We start from the raw sequence: 17,230 nt of genomic DNA on the forward strand, positions 1-17,230 counted from the left end.
TGTTAAAAAAAAAGAAGTATTCATGTATGGTTAAAAATGTACGTTTACGCTGTCTTGTACCTTTAGGCGAATATATGACAATATACTCTATTGTATATACTTAAAAGTTTAAAAACATTCGCGGGCAGAAACTTTCGCGAATTTTGGACAAATTCTCAAGAACATCGATTCGCTGAACTTTATGTTCGCAAAATATTTTAATATGACCCATTCGCTGAAATTTTATGTTCGCCACATGCAAAAATTTCGCGAATTTTCCCATTCGCAAATAAAATTTTCCGCAAAAGTTTCTGCACTTAAAGTATTAAAATATCCTAATATTCTTTAAATATCTATCTCAATATAGCTCCATATAAACGAAAAATAATAACCAAAGAAACATAATAAATACTTTTCTCCGTTCTTTCTGTAAAAATAAAAATATATTCTAAGCCATCACCAATAAAAAACATGCCTAAATACTTAAAATATCACGGAAATACAATAAAATGTGTTTGTAATATATAAAATTAATTAAATAGTAACCTATAAAAAGAAAAAATACTTTTGTAGTCAAAATATATTGTCAACTTTTACGAGATAATGTGGAGATTTTGTGACCGTTACGTTTGTATTTATAAATTATCAACTATATCAAATAAAAAATCAATAAGTCTTATTGTAAATATATATATATAGTAATTTAACCTAAAAAAATCATGTGTTATGTTTAATTATTTTACCATTAATTTTCATCACTCTCTTTAGCGTCATGCAACTCTCGTAGGTACCCTTATTCTGTTTCTTATACAAGGAAAATAAAAACAACTGAAGAAAAAGACAGATTGAAAATAAGAACAATGGCAGTAATGGAATTCCTTTTTTTAACAGAATAATGTCTAAGATTTTGTAAATGTATGTAATGCATTGTTAAATAATTATAATAGTCAAAATATTTATAATTTTAATGGATCTTATAAAATATCAATACTTTGCCTTGCGCATAAAAATTGTAGTCAGGAAGAAAAAAAATCTGTGATAAATATATAAATATATCTGCCTAAATATAAAATTAAAATACCAAAAAAATATAAAATATATAATAATATCAATTAACTTAATAATAGAAGTAAAATATATATTAGGTGAAGCAAGTTGGAGTTCGGTGCTGATGGACTTGAGTTTGTCGTGTCTAAAAACAATTTTTTATTTTAGATACTTTATTTTATATATTTTTTGTTATGCACAAGAGTGTAAAGCAATTAAAATATGTGTATATATTTATATAAAAATATTTGTTAATGAGTCTATAATTCATCCAGGCTTGTCGTAAGATCAGACTCGATACATTTTAAATCTAGAATTGTTACTGGTTACTTTATAAAAACTCACCGCAAGAAGAAATGACCTCTTCAACTTCTTTCGAACATTCGCAAATACTGCACGTGCGTAATATCACCTCATGATTAGTGTTAACATTATAATGTGTAGTAAAATTAGTTGTATTTCTTGATAATATTGTTGCTTTATTTGATCTCACTGTAACGGTAAAGTAATAATCCTTAAGCTCTACATTTCCCTGAAATGAGAATAGGGTAATTTAATAAAGATATTGAAGTTTAAAGTAACATAAACAAATTTTATTAAACTTATAGGAATCTTTTTCCCAATATTTAAAAACAGAGATAAAAAAACATTATAGAAGCTTTTACTTACAATGCTTTTCATAGAACAAAAAAATCCTTACTGAATGCCATGTTAGTTTCATTTCAGTTTCTTTACTTCTGGTACACTTTCCTACTACATGTGTTGGTGATTGAAGATTCATAGCTACAAGAAAACGGATATGTACACTTTGGGACCTTTCAAAATGTTTAATTACCAGCTAGATGTACATACTTAATGTGCAAAACCTATTAGTATAACTAACTAGTTGTTTCAAGCCGTGACTACTAAATTTTCAAGTTTAAAGTGCTTATTATTACGAATCGGTTTGTTTTTAATTTCATCTATTGACAACAACATTAACATGGTTTTATTACTTGTGATTTTACCCGTACATTAATTTATAACAAAGCAATTACATTTCGTAGTCTTAAAACTCCCCACGGGAAATTATAATACAATAGAAAAATTCTTAGCCAATGAAATTATTTCATTTTATCATGTGATTTTTTTCTGGTCTACTAAAGACTTAAAAAAATTTCTATAAAACACAGAATATTTTATAGATGTTTATAAGGTCTCTTAATGAAAATTGTAGTAAATATAATCGACTTCTCCAGACACAGACTGTACATTACATTTTAGACTGTGTTTTGTGATACAAACATGCACACAGTCAGTATTCTAGATATATTAAAGAATGAAAATAACTAACCAAGTGGTGACGTGTTCACACTTTCACAATACTCTTGTTTTAAACCAACATTAAAGAAAGTGAGAATACATATATTGTAGTATGAACAAGGATTTAAATTTCCAAGATGGCAGTTTATCTGTTGGGATAAAGTAGCATCTTTACAAGCCACCTAAAATAGGAATATTACTTATTACTAAACCACTATGTCCAAGATGGAATATTTGATGGCAAAAACCATTAGACAATATCGAAGAAAAATTTGACTAAAGGTGGAAACTTTCGCAAAACAAAGTTTCGCAAGGCAAAACAATGGCGAAATTTTTGATAGAAACTTCACGAATTTCACGAAATGGCCGATTTTTTATTTTTTACAAGAATCAACTTTCGCAATTGAGAGAAATCAAATTTTCATGGGACCTAAATTTCGCGATTAGAGTCATTCAATCACAAAGGTTTCTATATTTCTTAAGAGAGTCAATGACTAGGTCAAGATTTTATTGGTCGTGGACTTCTTTATTACCTTGTGCGTAACGCTCCCATTCTCTTTTATTTGTAGCTGAGCAGACTGCAAAAATTGAACTCTATCATATGTATTGTATTTCCATATTATTCCAATAGAAGTATTTGAAGAGGAAATTGATATAATCTTTGGGTTGTGATCTGAATTGAAAAAAGGAATAAAATCAAATAAATGCATTTTATTATAGAGATGGGTGTTGATTTAGATGTTATTCTGAAGTATTGGGGGAAGGAAAAGGAAGTTACTTTGAAGTATTGGGGGAAGGGAAAAGGAACTTAAATTTCATCAAAAACATTTCAGAATTAACGTAAGCATGGGTGTATATTTAAGTTAATTTTTCAGATCAAAAAATAATTCAATTTCAAGATAAAATCATTCATAAATTTGCAATACTTAATGCTCGCGAACGGTATCTTTAAAAATATTTTGTGTGCACATGACAGGAAATTTATTTTAATAAGTATATTTAATGCAATTTTTTGGACAGTAAATCATAACTCAAGGGTTGAGAAGAATGCCATAATACACAATCATACCTGCGTAACAAGAAAACCATCTACTTGCATCAAAACTAGCATAAACAGTTTTTTGCGCAATTATTTCTGTATCATTTTGCAGGACTAACTGGATATCAAACACATCCTCAGGATCAACTTTGAAGAGTTGACAGGACACATATATAGAACTATTTAACAAGGTGTTGTTGCAGTTTTTCCCTTCAATCCAACGGTTTTGTTTGATTTCTTGAAACTTTATTTTAGTAAAAACATTGCGGCGATGAAGAGGCGTTGTATAACTTATACCCATGAGTATATAATCATCTGATACAGAGCATGTTTTTGAAATGATTTCCACTAAAAAGGAGAACACAAGATCTAAACTGTAACAGGAACCAAGATTTCTGGCAATTGTTTTGTCTGGTAAGGTTTTTAAGGTCATTTTATCTGTTTTAGAGGTTTTCGCTATAATTTCAAGACTAAACAACACACAGACAAGAAAAACGCCTACATTTAAACAAGGCGGATGAAAAAATTCTAAAGTCTCTCTCTTTTATATTATAGTACATAACAATTGCTTGGTAAGATTGTTTTATAAAAAACATTCAAACATGCTTAAATTTTGAAAAATCTCAGCCTCGTCTTATAAACTGCGTATGTAATAAAGGTGAAAAAGTAAAAGTTAATTGAATGCAACTGAATGCATAAATGGTACCATCAGAATCTTATTAGAACGCAAAATTATAAAATTAATTGTAATGAAATTATTTATAGGAATACATTTTCGCAGGAATTTAGATTTATGAATTCGCAAATCAAAATTTTACAAGATTTTGCGGATGGATAAGTTTCGATAAAATTCGCAAGATTATATTTTTCTACAAGGCCAATTGCTAGGATTTCAAGAAGCTCGTTGATAAGAACGAAACCAGAAATATCTTGTGAAATAACAATCAAAATACTTAATAAAAGCTTCACTTGGTGTATCTTTTAGAAAGGTATGGCTGTCAGCAGAACGATTTATTAATTTTATATGTTTCTGCAGGTGTTCTAAGTGCTTCCTAGATGTACAAGTAGTAATGAAAAGATGTCCTATTAAAGAAAAGAAGCGACTTTGATTAGAAAAAATGACGTCTAATGTCCAAATACAAAAATCTGTTGAACTTAGTTAGATGACTTAGTTTTAAAACATCGAAAGACGAAACTGACAAAAATTCGTGAGAACTTATTTTTGCAAATGGCGACAGTGAAAATGAAAGTATTTTGTGAAAAGTCTAAAAATTCGTGAAGTCGCGTAATTCAATTTTATATAAAATTATTCCATTAAAATAATGTTATGAACTCTATTTCAAATCTTTTTTTCTTGGTTACCATGAAAGCAAAGCTAAACAACTTTATTACTACCACTATTAGAAGTTCTATCCCAGAGAGTTTTTACTTTAAATTAAGCAGACTTACCATGACACAAAACTGTTGACAGTGGAAGAATAATTATAATATTGACCAACTTGGATATCATCACTCATTTTATGCTTGTTTGCCAGCGTTTATAGTTTTGCAATCTATGAAACGTTAACAAAACAGTATTTACTTATAGTTGGAATTAGGATCCCAAATGTTGTAATAAAAAATATTTGCAAATTTCACCAACATTTTGTGGAATTATTATTGAGCAAAAAAATTTCCTTTAACCTATTTGCAAAATATCAAAGGGATGAGCTTTCGTTGGGTATGGTGTAAAAAGTAGAATAAGTTTGCTTCAAATAGAGTTGTGAGTGATGTAGCTTTTTTACTATTTATTCCGTATTCAGGTCTTCTTGAAAATAAGAACTATAATATGTTTCCCCTTTCGCAAAAGTTTAGGAATAAAATGTTGCACATTTTTGCTGTTACAACAGTTTTGATTTTTGATCTTATAAATGATAAAATTTTATAAGTGTGATGATTTGTAAAAACTAAAGAAGTGCAAATTAAGAAATAAAAATCATTTATCAAAAAAATAAAACAATTATATAAAAACCATTAAAAACGAAATATAAGAAATAAGATATATTAAATATAAAAATGTTATAAACGCCACTTCCCCCCTCAAAACTGTCAAAGAAAAAGCAGACAGAAGAAATGAGATGTGTTGTGACATAGTACAAACCTATAATGCTGGATTAAATCATTATAGCATAACTTTTACAGGACTTATTATCACGAGTTTAACCAAGATTCGAGAAAATAAGTCAGCCAAGAATATTTTTGAGGATGAATTCAAAAAAATAAAACCAGTAAATTAGGAATTTTATTTCTCTATACTCACGAAAGTTTTCCTGGAAACTACTTACTATACCTCAATAATAAACCCAGCAGTATTTAATCGGTATTCACCCTGTTAATTTGCTGTCATTCTGGCAATAACAGCCATTTAATCACTAAATACCTTTAGAGAACACTGCATGCATAAACAATTCAACGCTGACCCAAAAAAGCAATATATAATTTTCTTTAAAAAATAATTATTTATAAATTACACTTTAATCAATATAGCTTTACGTCAATGTCCATTCAAAATCAATATGGTAAAATTAACTATAACTCTTCCGAACAGTGACAGTTCAGAAACAATGTAACACAAGGCTCATTTCCATTTTGCTGCATTTTTCACTATAGCGGAAAGAGCTCACAAATTTTTCGCTCTCAGGCAGAAATAAATTTCCAATGTATTTTAATACACTTAAAATAAAACTAAAAAAGGTAATTAATGACAGCTGCTGTAAACAAATAATTGTTTTCAAATTTTAATCTTGCTATACAAAAAGCAAAAATGCAGGGAAATTGACACAACACAAGAGACACGATTGAAGGTGCTGATAATTTTGCAAAAATATCTCGTGGTTTGATCAGCAAGATAATCTTTAAGGCATTTAAAATTTAAACGAGCTGTTTTGTACATATTTGTTGATTTAACTTTTTAATAAATTTTGTTATTTTTCAATTTTAGCTGACAGTTGACGTAATAGGTCAAAATACTTGTCATTGACTACTATGTGATGCTGGAGAGAAAAACAACGTCGTTAATTCCACATTTTTGCTGAGCTTAAGGTCTACTTGAGCACAAGAAATCTCTTAACCTGCAGTAATTTTGTCAAATTTAGCATGTGCTAAGCTCTAGTAGAAAATGCAGCCAAATAAAACAAACTTATATTGATACAGTATAACATAGAAACAGATATCATGATCTAAATGTTTGTAGGGTTAATATTCTGATTATAAAAATGATAAAACATATAAAGCCATTAATTTATTTTATATGTAAAAAAACATTTTTGTGTGAAAAAATAATCATTTTCTGTATCAAAATATATAATAATAAACCATTTATTTATATTTGTATCTGGCATAAAGTATATAATTTTAAATGTCTAAAAAAATGTAAAATCACAAATCTAGCATAAACAATAAAAAACAAGAAGCATATTATAGGAAGCATAAAAAATATAATATCTCTGTAACAAGTTCTTGTTGTAGTGTTCAAATATGTCACTGTTCAATTTCTAAATAACACGTCTTCTTTATCAAACTGTACGTAGTTACTCTAGAGGAAAATATGTCAGTGATACACGTGAGAAAGTAATTTAGGGGATGGCAGTGAAATTAAATCATCCATGTCTTCCTTTTACAGAAACAATTATTTATAGACCAGTATTGGATAGATTTTAAAAAACTATTCAACGGAGTCTTAGAATTGGTTCTAGGACAATCCCCATTGGATAAGACAACTTCCCGGGATAACTGCTTACTGTTTTTCCACTAATTCACCAAAGGCTTCAGTACAAACTCTTTTTTTGTGGTTTGTAGTGTTTTTTGAGAGCTAAAGTGTTAAATTTTACTCTTTTTCTGCACAAGCTCAATTTTTAAAGGGAATATACAAACCATACAAAAACATAATGCTTTTATAAGTTTTAGAAGATATTGATAACAGACCTTAAAAAATCATGTAGTGTTTTTTTTTTAATTTAAACTCAATGTTGCACAGGCTAGCGTGTAGGCTTTTTGTATGATTTATTTAATGGTTAAATGGCTGTCAGTTAGAATTATGATAGATTAAACAACAAGCTGGATAATGGTTTGTTTATTGAAAGCAAAAGAGGAATTATCCTAGGTGGAAATAGTCTAGGGGTGGGGCATTTCTCCAGAAATGTTGGTTGCCTTTGAAACATTGAATGGGTTGTATTAATTTTGATTTTTATATAATTGCATTTATGTACTTGATTTATTACAACGTTTAAAGTAATTCACAATGTAGAACGTTACTAATACAAAATGGATAAATGCTCAAATATCTTATATACTAATTTTATGTACTAAATATCTTATGTAGTTACTATTTAACAAACGAAATAAAGCCAAGCCAAACAAGAAATTGTGTTTAAAAACTTTGATAAATGGATAAAATGTAAGTGATCTGCTTTGTAAGGAACCTCTATTCTCATGGTGAAACACCAAACCATGTAAATTTAAAATAAGATATCTGTCAAAAAGATATCAGGAAAAAAAGAGACGGTTATTTTTTATTTCTTTTTTTATGATTTATTAGGTTTATTTTATAGTACTTAAAATGTTTACCTCGCGTAAACAATATCAATGGTACAACAATTTAATATAAAAATGAAAAATTCTCACAATGGTTTGTCATAGTTGTCTATAATACACTATAAAACCAATTAAAACTGGAAGAAGCCAGTTAATTATGTAGATGTTGTCTTAAAAATTCACACATTACCTTATACTCAAAGTAGCTCCAATAACAATACTAGCCATTATTCTACTGATTCAGCTCTAATTAATGATTAGTAAAAAAATTCTGCAAGACAGCCAAAATTCTTAAAATTATTATGCATGAAAACGTTTACTTAGAATATTCAAAAAACATTTTCTTGTTTTTAACAGTGGCATAATGTAGCTAATCAAATTTTAATTTAAAAGTTAAAACAAATCTAAAATTCTACATAAAATTTTAATATAGTTTATTTACCATTTTTATTGATGAATACAGACAAACTTGTTTGAAACAACATGTAGATCAATCAACTTTGGAAGTCCAGTTAGTAGGACTGCATGCGTATAAAGTTTGTTTTTCAAAAATTAATTATGATCCTTTATGCTATTACCCAAACTTTTTTGACACAAACTTGGCCACCATATCAAGGCATTTTTTATTAGCAGTTTGCTGTGCCGAGGTAGCTATTAGCAGTTACATTTTGTACTAAAAAATGCATGAAGGAATTGATACTGGCCGTGGTAGTTACTGGGGCTGCCTTACAGAAATCACCAGAACGGCACGTTGTATTTTATGGATTATCTTTTGTTAATAAAGGTTTGTTCCTGAGAAAGCCTGTGCTCCTAAAATTGATATTTAAAATAAGAGAATCATACCTTTGACGACTTGAGCAGAGGGGTTCTGTAATATAAAATAATAATTAAAAAACTACACGTTTTTTATTTGAAAACAACAACAACAAATGCAAAAACAAAAGTAACCTTTTGGTCCAGTGTCTTCGTACAAAAATTACAACAAGAACAGTACTGATTAACAAAGCAGCAAAGATAACCAGACCAATTATTACTGATCTGTGATTGCCTTTAAAGTAAAATAACACAAATCACGAAACAAAACATTTCACAACCCTTCTTTTTACTAACTAGTCAATGGCTCGTGGAAAATCCATGCGTTCGCCTGTTCTTTTTATACCGCATTACGTGTGCATCGCTACTTGCGGTACCATTTTGCGCGACTGACAAACAAACGTATACGAGTATTATAATATAGATTCAATTGTTGTTTTTTAATCAATTTTATTTTGCGTTATCTAATTAGGACTTTTTTCTAGAAAAATCCCAAACTCCACTACACAGTTTTGAGTACTTAACAGTGCTCTTCTCTCGCCTGAAAATATGGCAGGGATTTCGACCCTTAAGTAGATGCTTGATCGAGCCTACCTGCCTACTAAGCACCTGAAAGTCGAACTTGGTGTTGAGTACCTAACATGTGCAATGAAAGTGTAAGAGTAGAAAACGGATCCAAGTTGTTTTAAAAGAAAAAGTTAGTACAATATGTGTATTTTCTAACACTTAAAGCAACAAAATAGCGATGAAATTGCGATAGATTGTTACTGAAGGGATTTCCAGGGTTTTTTAAATCTTTTTTGCCAAGCTACATGGCCATAATACTTACTGAATTTTAGTATTTTACTATTAAACACCTACATGCCAAATTATACGTCCCATACCTTTCAAAGCCTTTGATATTGGCTATTACTCAAAACTACCCCTAAAAATCTCTATGAAATCCTTATAATCAGGGAAAATATAATAACATTCGTTAGGATTAGACTTAAAGTTTGAAACATACAACACAACTTTATTTCATTAAGGGGATCATTCTGTAAGTTTTGGACCCTTGGATACATAAACAAAAGTTTATTGCGCCTATTTTGTTTAGTTCCTTTCATGACATGGAAACTCGAATGACAAACTGTGACAATCTAAAAAGCTTCAAAGATAAAACTAATTTTACAACTTAAAAAGGGAACTACATTCAGAAATTTTTATTTTTCAGTCCAAAGTTTATTTTATATTGGTCGTTTCGTTTTATTAAAATCACATAATAGTGATAAAAGCTACACGTTTATTCTTCTTCCTACTGTTTATGTATGTTATAATGCTTATCATGAATTTGTATAAACTACGCCTCCGTGTCAACCTGATATTTGTTAAATTACATACTAAATGTAAGAATAATACAGGAATTGTAATGTAACTACAATCTCATTAAAATTTTACATGTATATTCTGAAAATTATAACTTGCGAATAATAATTACAGTGACTATATGAATCAATCCTTAGGAATACTTACTTTTATCTTTAGCATTACCTTTGCCAACTTTTGTTGTAGGACATCCTGTAATTGCAACAAAAAGTATTACTTCAACTTAATAATAGCACTAGTTAATAGTTTTGTAATTACATAAAAAGAATTGATGTGACATGTTTTTTAGTGTCATTCTTTCATAAATATTCACCAAAGCAAAAATATAGCCCTTAGACATGTTAAAAATCTCAATTTTTCGTTTTTTCATAATTGTATGCAATCTAATTTTTGTGCATTTTTTGTAGGCGGAACGGTTATTAAGGGGAAGGGTAATTCAAATTTTTTTTAACTATTGAACCATTAGTTGAGTTTTTAAAAGTCAGTTCTCGTTTTTTTCTTCTTATAGAGTTATCTTTCTGAAATTGTAATAAAAAAACTAAAAAGATTTTTCCAAGTAGTGAAGTTTTAAAGAAACATAAAATTTTTGACTTTAAAGCTAAAAGTTCAATTTTAGTTGGTTTGGATTTCTGTTTTGATATATGCATGAGATGAGAAAAATTAAATAAAATGAAAAACTAGGGGGAAAAACTTAATTCAAAACCTTCAGCACAAATTAAAATAGAGCTGTTTCAAATAAAAAGTCAAATATACTTTTAAAAAAGAAGAATCAATAGCAGTTGCACCCTCTTCTATATCTCATTCATCAAGGATAGCCTTTAAGATATCATCCATATCATTATAAACTTTTAAACGCCAGATACTCTCATGAAATATAAATTATAAAAACGTGACTTCTAAAAATGCTATTTACAAGCAGTTTGAAGTATGTGAAAGACAAAAATCTCTAGATGTTATAAATTAAAACAACTTTCACTTTTTACAGGTGGGTCCATACAAAAGCGGCCTTATATCTATTATCCATCCCAAGGATTACGGGTCATTTAGACACATAATTTATGATCAACCCCATGGTATATGCGTCTGGAAATTAACCCTTCCAGACATATGATTCATGGGGTGAATCATTAATTACATGTGATAATTTGAATTTTTCTATTCTAAATGTACAATAAAACGTCCTTTGAACTTCATGCAATTACTAATCCTGACTTTTTCGTATGTGAAAAATAGATGTCAATTTCTTTAATTTCCTATTTCTCCAAAAATTCTTTTCAATCTGCATAATCTTTAGAACTTTTAATAAGAAGGGGTAAGGTGGATTCTATTTAATATTGCAGGAAAAAGGAGGTGGTAATAAATTGAAATGTGTGGAAAAAATTTTGAAATTTTCTGATGCTCCCCCTCCCCCCTCAACAATATAATTAGGTTGTCAAAAGTATTTGTTATGCCGAGGCTTTGCTGGAAATTAGACGTGTAAAAATGTCATGAATCAATGCTAAGTGAAGTAATAAAGTGACCATACAAACCTTTGGTGGTTGCATTTATGCAGGAAGAACTTTTAGTACCAAGCATATTCACCATCGTAACACATACATAATATGCTTCACATTTTTCCAACCGTTTTACTGTACAGGTTACTTCTGATGATGAAATCATTTCACAGGGAGCCTAAATATTAAGAGTAGTAGTCTAATTTGAGTAGCCTAAAAGCATCTTATCTCCCTCTATAGCAAACGATTAAGCAATTAAATTCTAACCTAAAGTTTAAAATCAATTTTTCAAATAAGATACATATTCTTCATTTATTTCGTCCAAAATTTGGCTGCACACATTTTAAAAATCATGTAAAAATTTTTGGTTCTTAATGCATTTGTTAAAATGGCAAGAGTGCATAAAAAGACAAAAGAAACTGATTAACAAAATAATATATCTGGTGAAGATAAACCTTGTCAGGATGTTATGATAATGCAATATAGAACTATAGTAATATTGGGAAACATTTCAACATTCATTTTTATCACACTAAGGTTTAAGGGTGTTTGTGTACAGATTAAGGGACAACCTATATAAGTTAGGATTATTATTGATTGTTTGCTCCCTTGATGCAAAAGTTGAGCAAAGAAGGTATTCAAAAAGTATGCTTGGTTTAAAAATTTATCATTCTTGACTGTTTTTTTATTGTTTTATGTTCACTCAAGTCCTTTTTATCATGCCTTTTTTTGTTTGTTTGATGTTTGTAAAAAAAGTGTTTGACATGCCAAAAATAAAAAAAACATGGCTTGTGTTCATGAAATAAATGACATCTCTTTACTTCTAATAATATCTTTTAAGAATATTTTTAGGCTTTAGAGTCTATTTGAGAAAAAAAAATATTAAAACACTTACAGAAGAAACAAGTTTCCCCTTCTGGTATGCTGTTGCCTTTGATGTGAAGTAATATATTGCAGAGCCTGCAGTAATGTTCTCCGCCTTCACAGTGATAGATACTTTAGAAGAAGCAATTTTTACCAAATCAAATTGATGATCTACAAATATGAGTTGTATATATCTTTATTATGTATAAAGTATGCAAGACTCTCTATATACTTACATGGTTAAATGCATGCTTAAAATGATAAAATTAATGACCTTGGTGTAATGGTAGATCACTATTTAAAAAGTAGTTGACATTATAGTTTTTCTCAATCCAGGACAGGTTAATTAGTTGGGTTGGCTCAGTTCATATTATATAATGTTACTTTATTTAACGTTGATCAAATATACAAGATACTTTTCGCTAATAAAAACCAACTAACGTAACAAATAATAATAATAAAAATGAAAAATAACATTCTGGGCAAAAATAAATTAAAGTTTACAATTCGTATTTTTACACTTTTTTTTATTATTTTTTTTTTACATTATTTACAATTACATGAAATAGAATCCTGGCAGGCCAATTTAATCGTGAACTCTTCAATGGTTGAACTATTTTTAATTTAATATCCAACAACTTTGATACAAGATGGAATTTGTACCATACGTAGTGGTTTTAGCTTTAGGTAAAGTCAAAGAAGGGCACCACATGAATTCAGGGTTTAGATTCTTAATGCTTTTAAACACCTCTATTGCTAGTGGTAGAGTGATTTTATCTCTTGTTTTTTTACCTAGTATTATAAATTGAAATTTGGTTAGCTTTTAGTGAGTTGATTTTAAACCAATATAGCATATTTTGTGTATCAACAGTTAATGAGTTTAGTACAGTAGCCAACTTCAAACCACATGCATACAATGTATTGTCGGCAAAATTACATACCTCTGTTTCTGCAATAATAAAAAACAAGTCATTAATAAAGATGTTAAATAGAAGTGGTCCTAAAATGGAACCTTGGGGAACACCACAAATAATCTCAAGCCATTCACTCTTTAAAAGTAATTTTAGACTATTTGTGCTGATACCGTAAGCAGCAAACTTTGCGATCAGGAGATCGTGTGATGAGCAGGGAATTTCCCCAGTAGAAGCTTTGTTTGTAAGTAAGTTTTTAATAGTCCTTTTAATGTGATCTAATGTTACTTTTTTAACAGTAAAGATTCCATTAATTATTGTGTTTTGTTTAATGGTCAAGTTGCTTAGATGAAATTTAAATTTGTTAATTATCTAATATGTCAAGGTCATCTCGAAGTTTTCACCAGGCCAGTTGTATAATTTTAAAGAATATTTCCAAAGTATGCAATATCATTTGATTTAGTCATTATGTTTCCTTGTTCAATTAAAATAATATTGCTGCTGTTTCCAGCTGCATGCTTATTTAAAAATAAGGTTTGCATACTACCCAAAAAGGTTTTGTATGTTTCTTAATGTGGAGTTTATTCATAAATTCCGTTTTAATTTTTTTGTTAAGTTTAGTGATGTAGTTTCGGTGTCTTTTGTAGATGGATACTTCTTCTGGCTTTTCAGTTTAATCGCCAGTCGTCTTAGCATAGAACGTTTCATTATCGCCTTACGAAGATTTTCATTGAAATGGGGCTTTTGGTTTCCTTGTATGACCTTTTTCTTTCTTAGAACGTGTTTGTTCAATATATTTACAAAGGTTTCTTGAAAGTTTTCCCATTTATCTACATTATTCTCTGAAAATCTTCTTTAATAAAGCTTTTACAGCTTCCATAATTAATAATTTTTGGTTCCTCCTTTTCGAAGGTAGATTTAAGAATAGTATGTGATGACTTAAATATTACTTCACTTTGCCGAGCCATGCTAGGTTGAAACAGCAAAAGCATGCATATGGCGAGCTAAAGCAAAGGAAAACAATCATATTGATATTTTAAACTTCTTATACTGTAATAAGTTTTGTTTTGTCAAAAAATACTTGAAGAAAATACTGCAAATCACAATACTTTATAAATTTTAGTGAAATATTGATGTTTAAAATTCATCCAAACGAATTCAAAAAAAAAAAAAAATAGTTTCTAAAAATATGTCCATCCAGATAATTATCTCCTTATTAAGGTGCACAGTTATTTTCATTCATAGTTAAAAAATAGCAGTAAAAAATTCTAGCAGCAATTCTAGCAACATAAAGCAAAATTGGATTTTGTATATATAGTCACAATATTAGAAATAATGAAAATAATTCACACCAAAATATAGGCTAGTCCACATGAAATGAAGCAGGTATTTTTACTTACTGCTTTTACAGTACTTGCTGTAAACCAAAGGCATCAAGGTCACTGCATTAGCAGTTAATTCTTTGTACTGCAGTTTAAAAGTGTAGGTGTTGTAATCCATCACTTTTACCGTCTTGCATGTAAGCATGTATAGGGATTTAACTGGTTCAACATCACATTCTTTGCATGTTTTCCATTTGCCAACCATACCATACAGCCCACGATAACGCAACTTTACTTTTTCGATGTCAAATGTTTTGTTCATTGCAAAGAGTACTTTAAGGTAGATGTAACCGTGTTGATTTTTACATGTGACATTCTTTACTGAAATGTCATCCTCTTTTAGTTTTGTTTCGGTTTCTAATATAGTCAATAAATATTCAAGCAGTAGAAAATACTTCATTGTTGTTATAAATGAATTAATAGTCTGTGTATACATATTATTTTATGCACTGAGGAATTGATAAATTAATGGGACTTTTTCTTTAAACTGAATTTCTATGTTCTGTTCTGATTTTTAACACATTACTGTTAAAAATTACAAATGTAAAGTCAGCCCACAAAAACTTGCTGACTGCAGAGAAGAAAACCTCTTTGACCCCTTGTTAACTGTTATTTTATTACAGCACAACATTTTCTTCACAGAATAATTGCAAAGATGATGGTTCAGAAATTAAACACTGTCAGGTTTGTCCCAACTGAAAACTAAAAGAAATAAAACTCACTGTTTTCTTTAGATGAAGAATTCTCAGTCTTTGCTTTAATGCAGGTAGTATAGGATTGATAATATTTCATTTTCATAGTGACACATAGCTTATACAGGGTAGATGAGAGTAAACCATCTGCAACACATGTTGCTGATTTGTTGACTAACTTACATGGATACTAATATAATACAAAAAAAAGGAATGCATCAGGACCAGTTTTTTATAATATACATATTATGCAATACATATTATTGCATTACATATTATTTACCAGGATTTTCAAGTGAATTAAAGATATTTCAAACAAATTTTTAGACAAAAAGATTCTGAATGATTTTTTCTCTTTCTACAACTTATACAACTTGTACTTATAATTTCAGGTAAATAAAAATCAAGTTTTAAAGGGGTCGACAGGTGGAAAACGTGTATTCTTTGATGGCAAATATTCTGTTATTTAAAAGCATTAGGCAAGCAACATGGTTACAGACGTTTTTTTGTAGTAAAATATAAGGTAATTCTAAGACAAGAAAGTCTGCCTTTCACATTAAAAAAAATTTGGTCCCTTGAATTTCTGGGACAAAGAAAAACGTTTAGACTTGACGACTGGTTTGTAATATATTTTAATCCATTTTTTATTTATTTTAAAAGTTTTACCTCTTTAACTAGTTCAGGCGATTTGTAAACCTTCAGACTTGCCTTCGTTGGTTTCTTGTAATAAGCATTTTGAGAAACTTTTGCTTGCACTATTATAGAGGAAGATGTTGACTTTAACTTCCGCACATCAACCACCTTTGGTTGACCTAAAAAATTTTACATTTGCTAAATATGCATTATTTTATAGGGTAAAGGGTCTGACATGAGGAGTAGTTAGATTTTTTTGTTTAGAAAGAAATAACACATTTGTGTTGTTTGATAAAAAAATGGAAAACATACTTGCTGTTATTAATATTAGACTAGTCAATAAAGCCCGTGGAAAAATCCACTGAGGCAGGATAAAAATTAAAAAAAAGAAGCGTCATTTGAATTTTGATGACATAAGCAATTCATCCACCAAAAAATTACAACCTTTTCATGTTGCCTCTATTGTATAGAGCTTAAAATGCTGATCAAGAAAATGTATATGATGTGCTCTTAATAAACAGTTCATGAGATAAAAGGCTTGGAAAATTGTGCTGACGTCAACAAAGTTTCCAGAAAGTACCTAAATTTTTTTTTTAGGGAATTTATATACCTGTTGCCTTCATCATATAGATCTTGAGACTCTGATCAAAAAAATGTATAGGATCATGTAATTTTGAGAAACAGTTGCAGAGATTTTAGGGTTTAAAGGTTTTTTGATGACGTCATCAATAGGTGGTCCCTAGTTACCCATGAAGTGAAAAATCATTGACGTCACCACCTTGTTTCCAAGTTAGTTGGCCTCAAATTTTTAAGTGCACTGTAATGGTTTTTTCAATTTAATACAGGATATTGACGTTAAAGTAGTGTCATTGATGTCGTGCCGTAACGTCTTAAAACTTAACATTTGAAACATACTTTTTTCTTCAAAGAATATTTCAGCGACATCAAAGGAAAATGACGATATCCATTATGACCATCACAAACACTCCGTATATATTATTATATAAGATGACTACTTTGAATCACTAAAAATTTCTACACACACCTAAGGCCTTACAAAACGACCTGTTTATATGAACCTTAAAATTAAATCTGCAATAAAAAAATGTACCAAGTAAGTGGCTATCATAATCTCACA

The 17,230-nt window shown here is 29.3% G+C and overlaps 3 protein-coding genes across 6 annotated transcripts in view; 1 reads left to right on the forward strand and 2 right to left on the reverse strand.

The window, feature by feature from the left end:
* LOC130629171 (uncharacterized) lies at nt 1-8,774 on the reverse strand. Of its 3 annotated transcripts, XM_057442293.1 has the most exons (8): nt 8,130-8,774; nt 4,817-4,920; nt 3,398-3,715; nt 2,862-3,001; nt 2,360-2,510; nt 1,727-1,809; nt 1,372-1,558; nt 1-1,171 (listed from the first exon to the last, which is right to left on the reverse strand). In XM_057442293.1, exons 2-8 carry the CDS (start codon nt 4,875-4,877, stop codon nt 1,092-1,094), a joined length of 1,020 nt encoding a protein of 339 aa, XP_057298276.1. In that variant the 5' UTR covers nt 4,878-4,920; nt 8,130-8,774; the 3' UTR covers nt 1-1,091. The 3 variants fall into 3 exon arrangements, with proteins under 3 accessions (XP_057298276.1, XP_057298275.1, XP_057298274.1); XM_057442292.1 differs by lacking the exon at nt 8,130-8,774 and having other exon boundaries at nt 4,817-5,187; XM_057442291.1 differs by lacking the exons at nt 4,817-4,920; nt 8,130-8,774 and having other exon boundaries at nt 3,398-4,521.
* LOC130629168 (uncharacterized) overlaps nt 5,329-17,230 on the reverse strand; it is a 15,801-nt gene continuing 3,899 nt past the window's right edge. For both annotated transcript variants that reach the window (XM_057442288.1, XM_057442287.1), the window contains exons 4-12: nt 16,126-16,271; nt 15,490-15,649; nt 14,786-15,124; nt 12,506-12,645; nt 11,647-11,788; nt 10,265-10,309; nt 8,888-8,987; nt 8,783-8,807; nt 5,329-6,941 (exon numbers count right to left, since the gene is read on the reverse strand). In XM_057442288.1, coding sequence (XP_057298271.1) covers nt 6,894-6,941; nt 8,783-8,807; nt 8,888-8,987; nt 10,265-10,309; nt 11,647-11,788; nt 12,506-12,645; nt 14,786-15,124; nt 15,490-15,649; nt 16,126-16,271 — 1,145 coding nt within the window. In that variant the 3' untranslated portion in view covers nt 5,329-6,893. The remainder of the gene's footprint in view (nt 6,942-8,782; nt 8,808-8,887; nt 8,988-10,264; nt 10,310-11,646; nt 11,789-12,505; nt 12,646-14,785; nt 15,125-15,489; nt 15,650-16,125; nt 16,272-17,230) is intronic.
* Nucleotides 5,485-17,230, forward strand: part of LOC130628625 (uncharacterized) — a 26,081-nt gene continuing 14,335 nt past the window's right edge. The window contains exons 1-7 of the mRNA XM_057441606.1: nt 5,485-5,634; nt 6,017-6,100; nt 6,348-6,359; nt 6,502-6,558; nt 7,029-7,094; nt 7,439-7,525; nt 8,403-8,450. Of these exons, the coding sequence (XP_057297589.1) occupies nt 5,485-5,634; nt 6,017-6,100; nt 6,348-6,359; nt 6,502-6,558; nt 7,029-7,094; nt 7,439-7,525; nt 8,403-8,450 (504 nt within the window). The remainder of the gene's footprint in view (nt 5,635-6,016; nt 6,101-6,347; nt 6,360-6,501; nt 6,559-7,028; nt 7,095-7,438; nt 7,526-8,402; nt 8,451-17,230) is intronic.

This window comes from Hydractinia symbiolongicarpus, chromosome 15 (genome assembly GCF_029227915.1).
Source record: "Hydractinia symbiolongicarpus strain clone_291-10 chromosome 15, HSymV2.1, whole genome shotgun sequence".
NCBI lineage: Eukaryota > Metazoa > Cnidaria > Hydrozoa > Anthoathecata > Hydractiniidae > Hydractinia > Hydractinia symbiolongicarpus.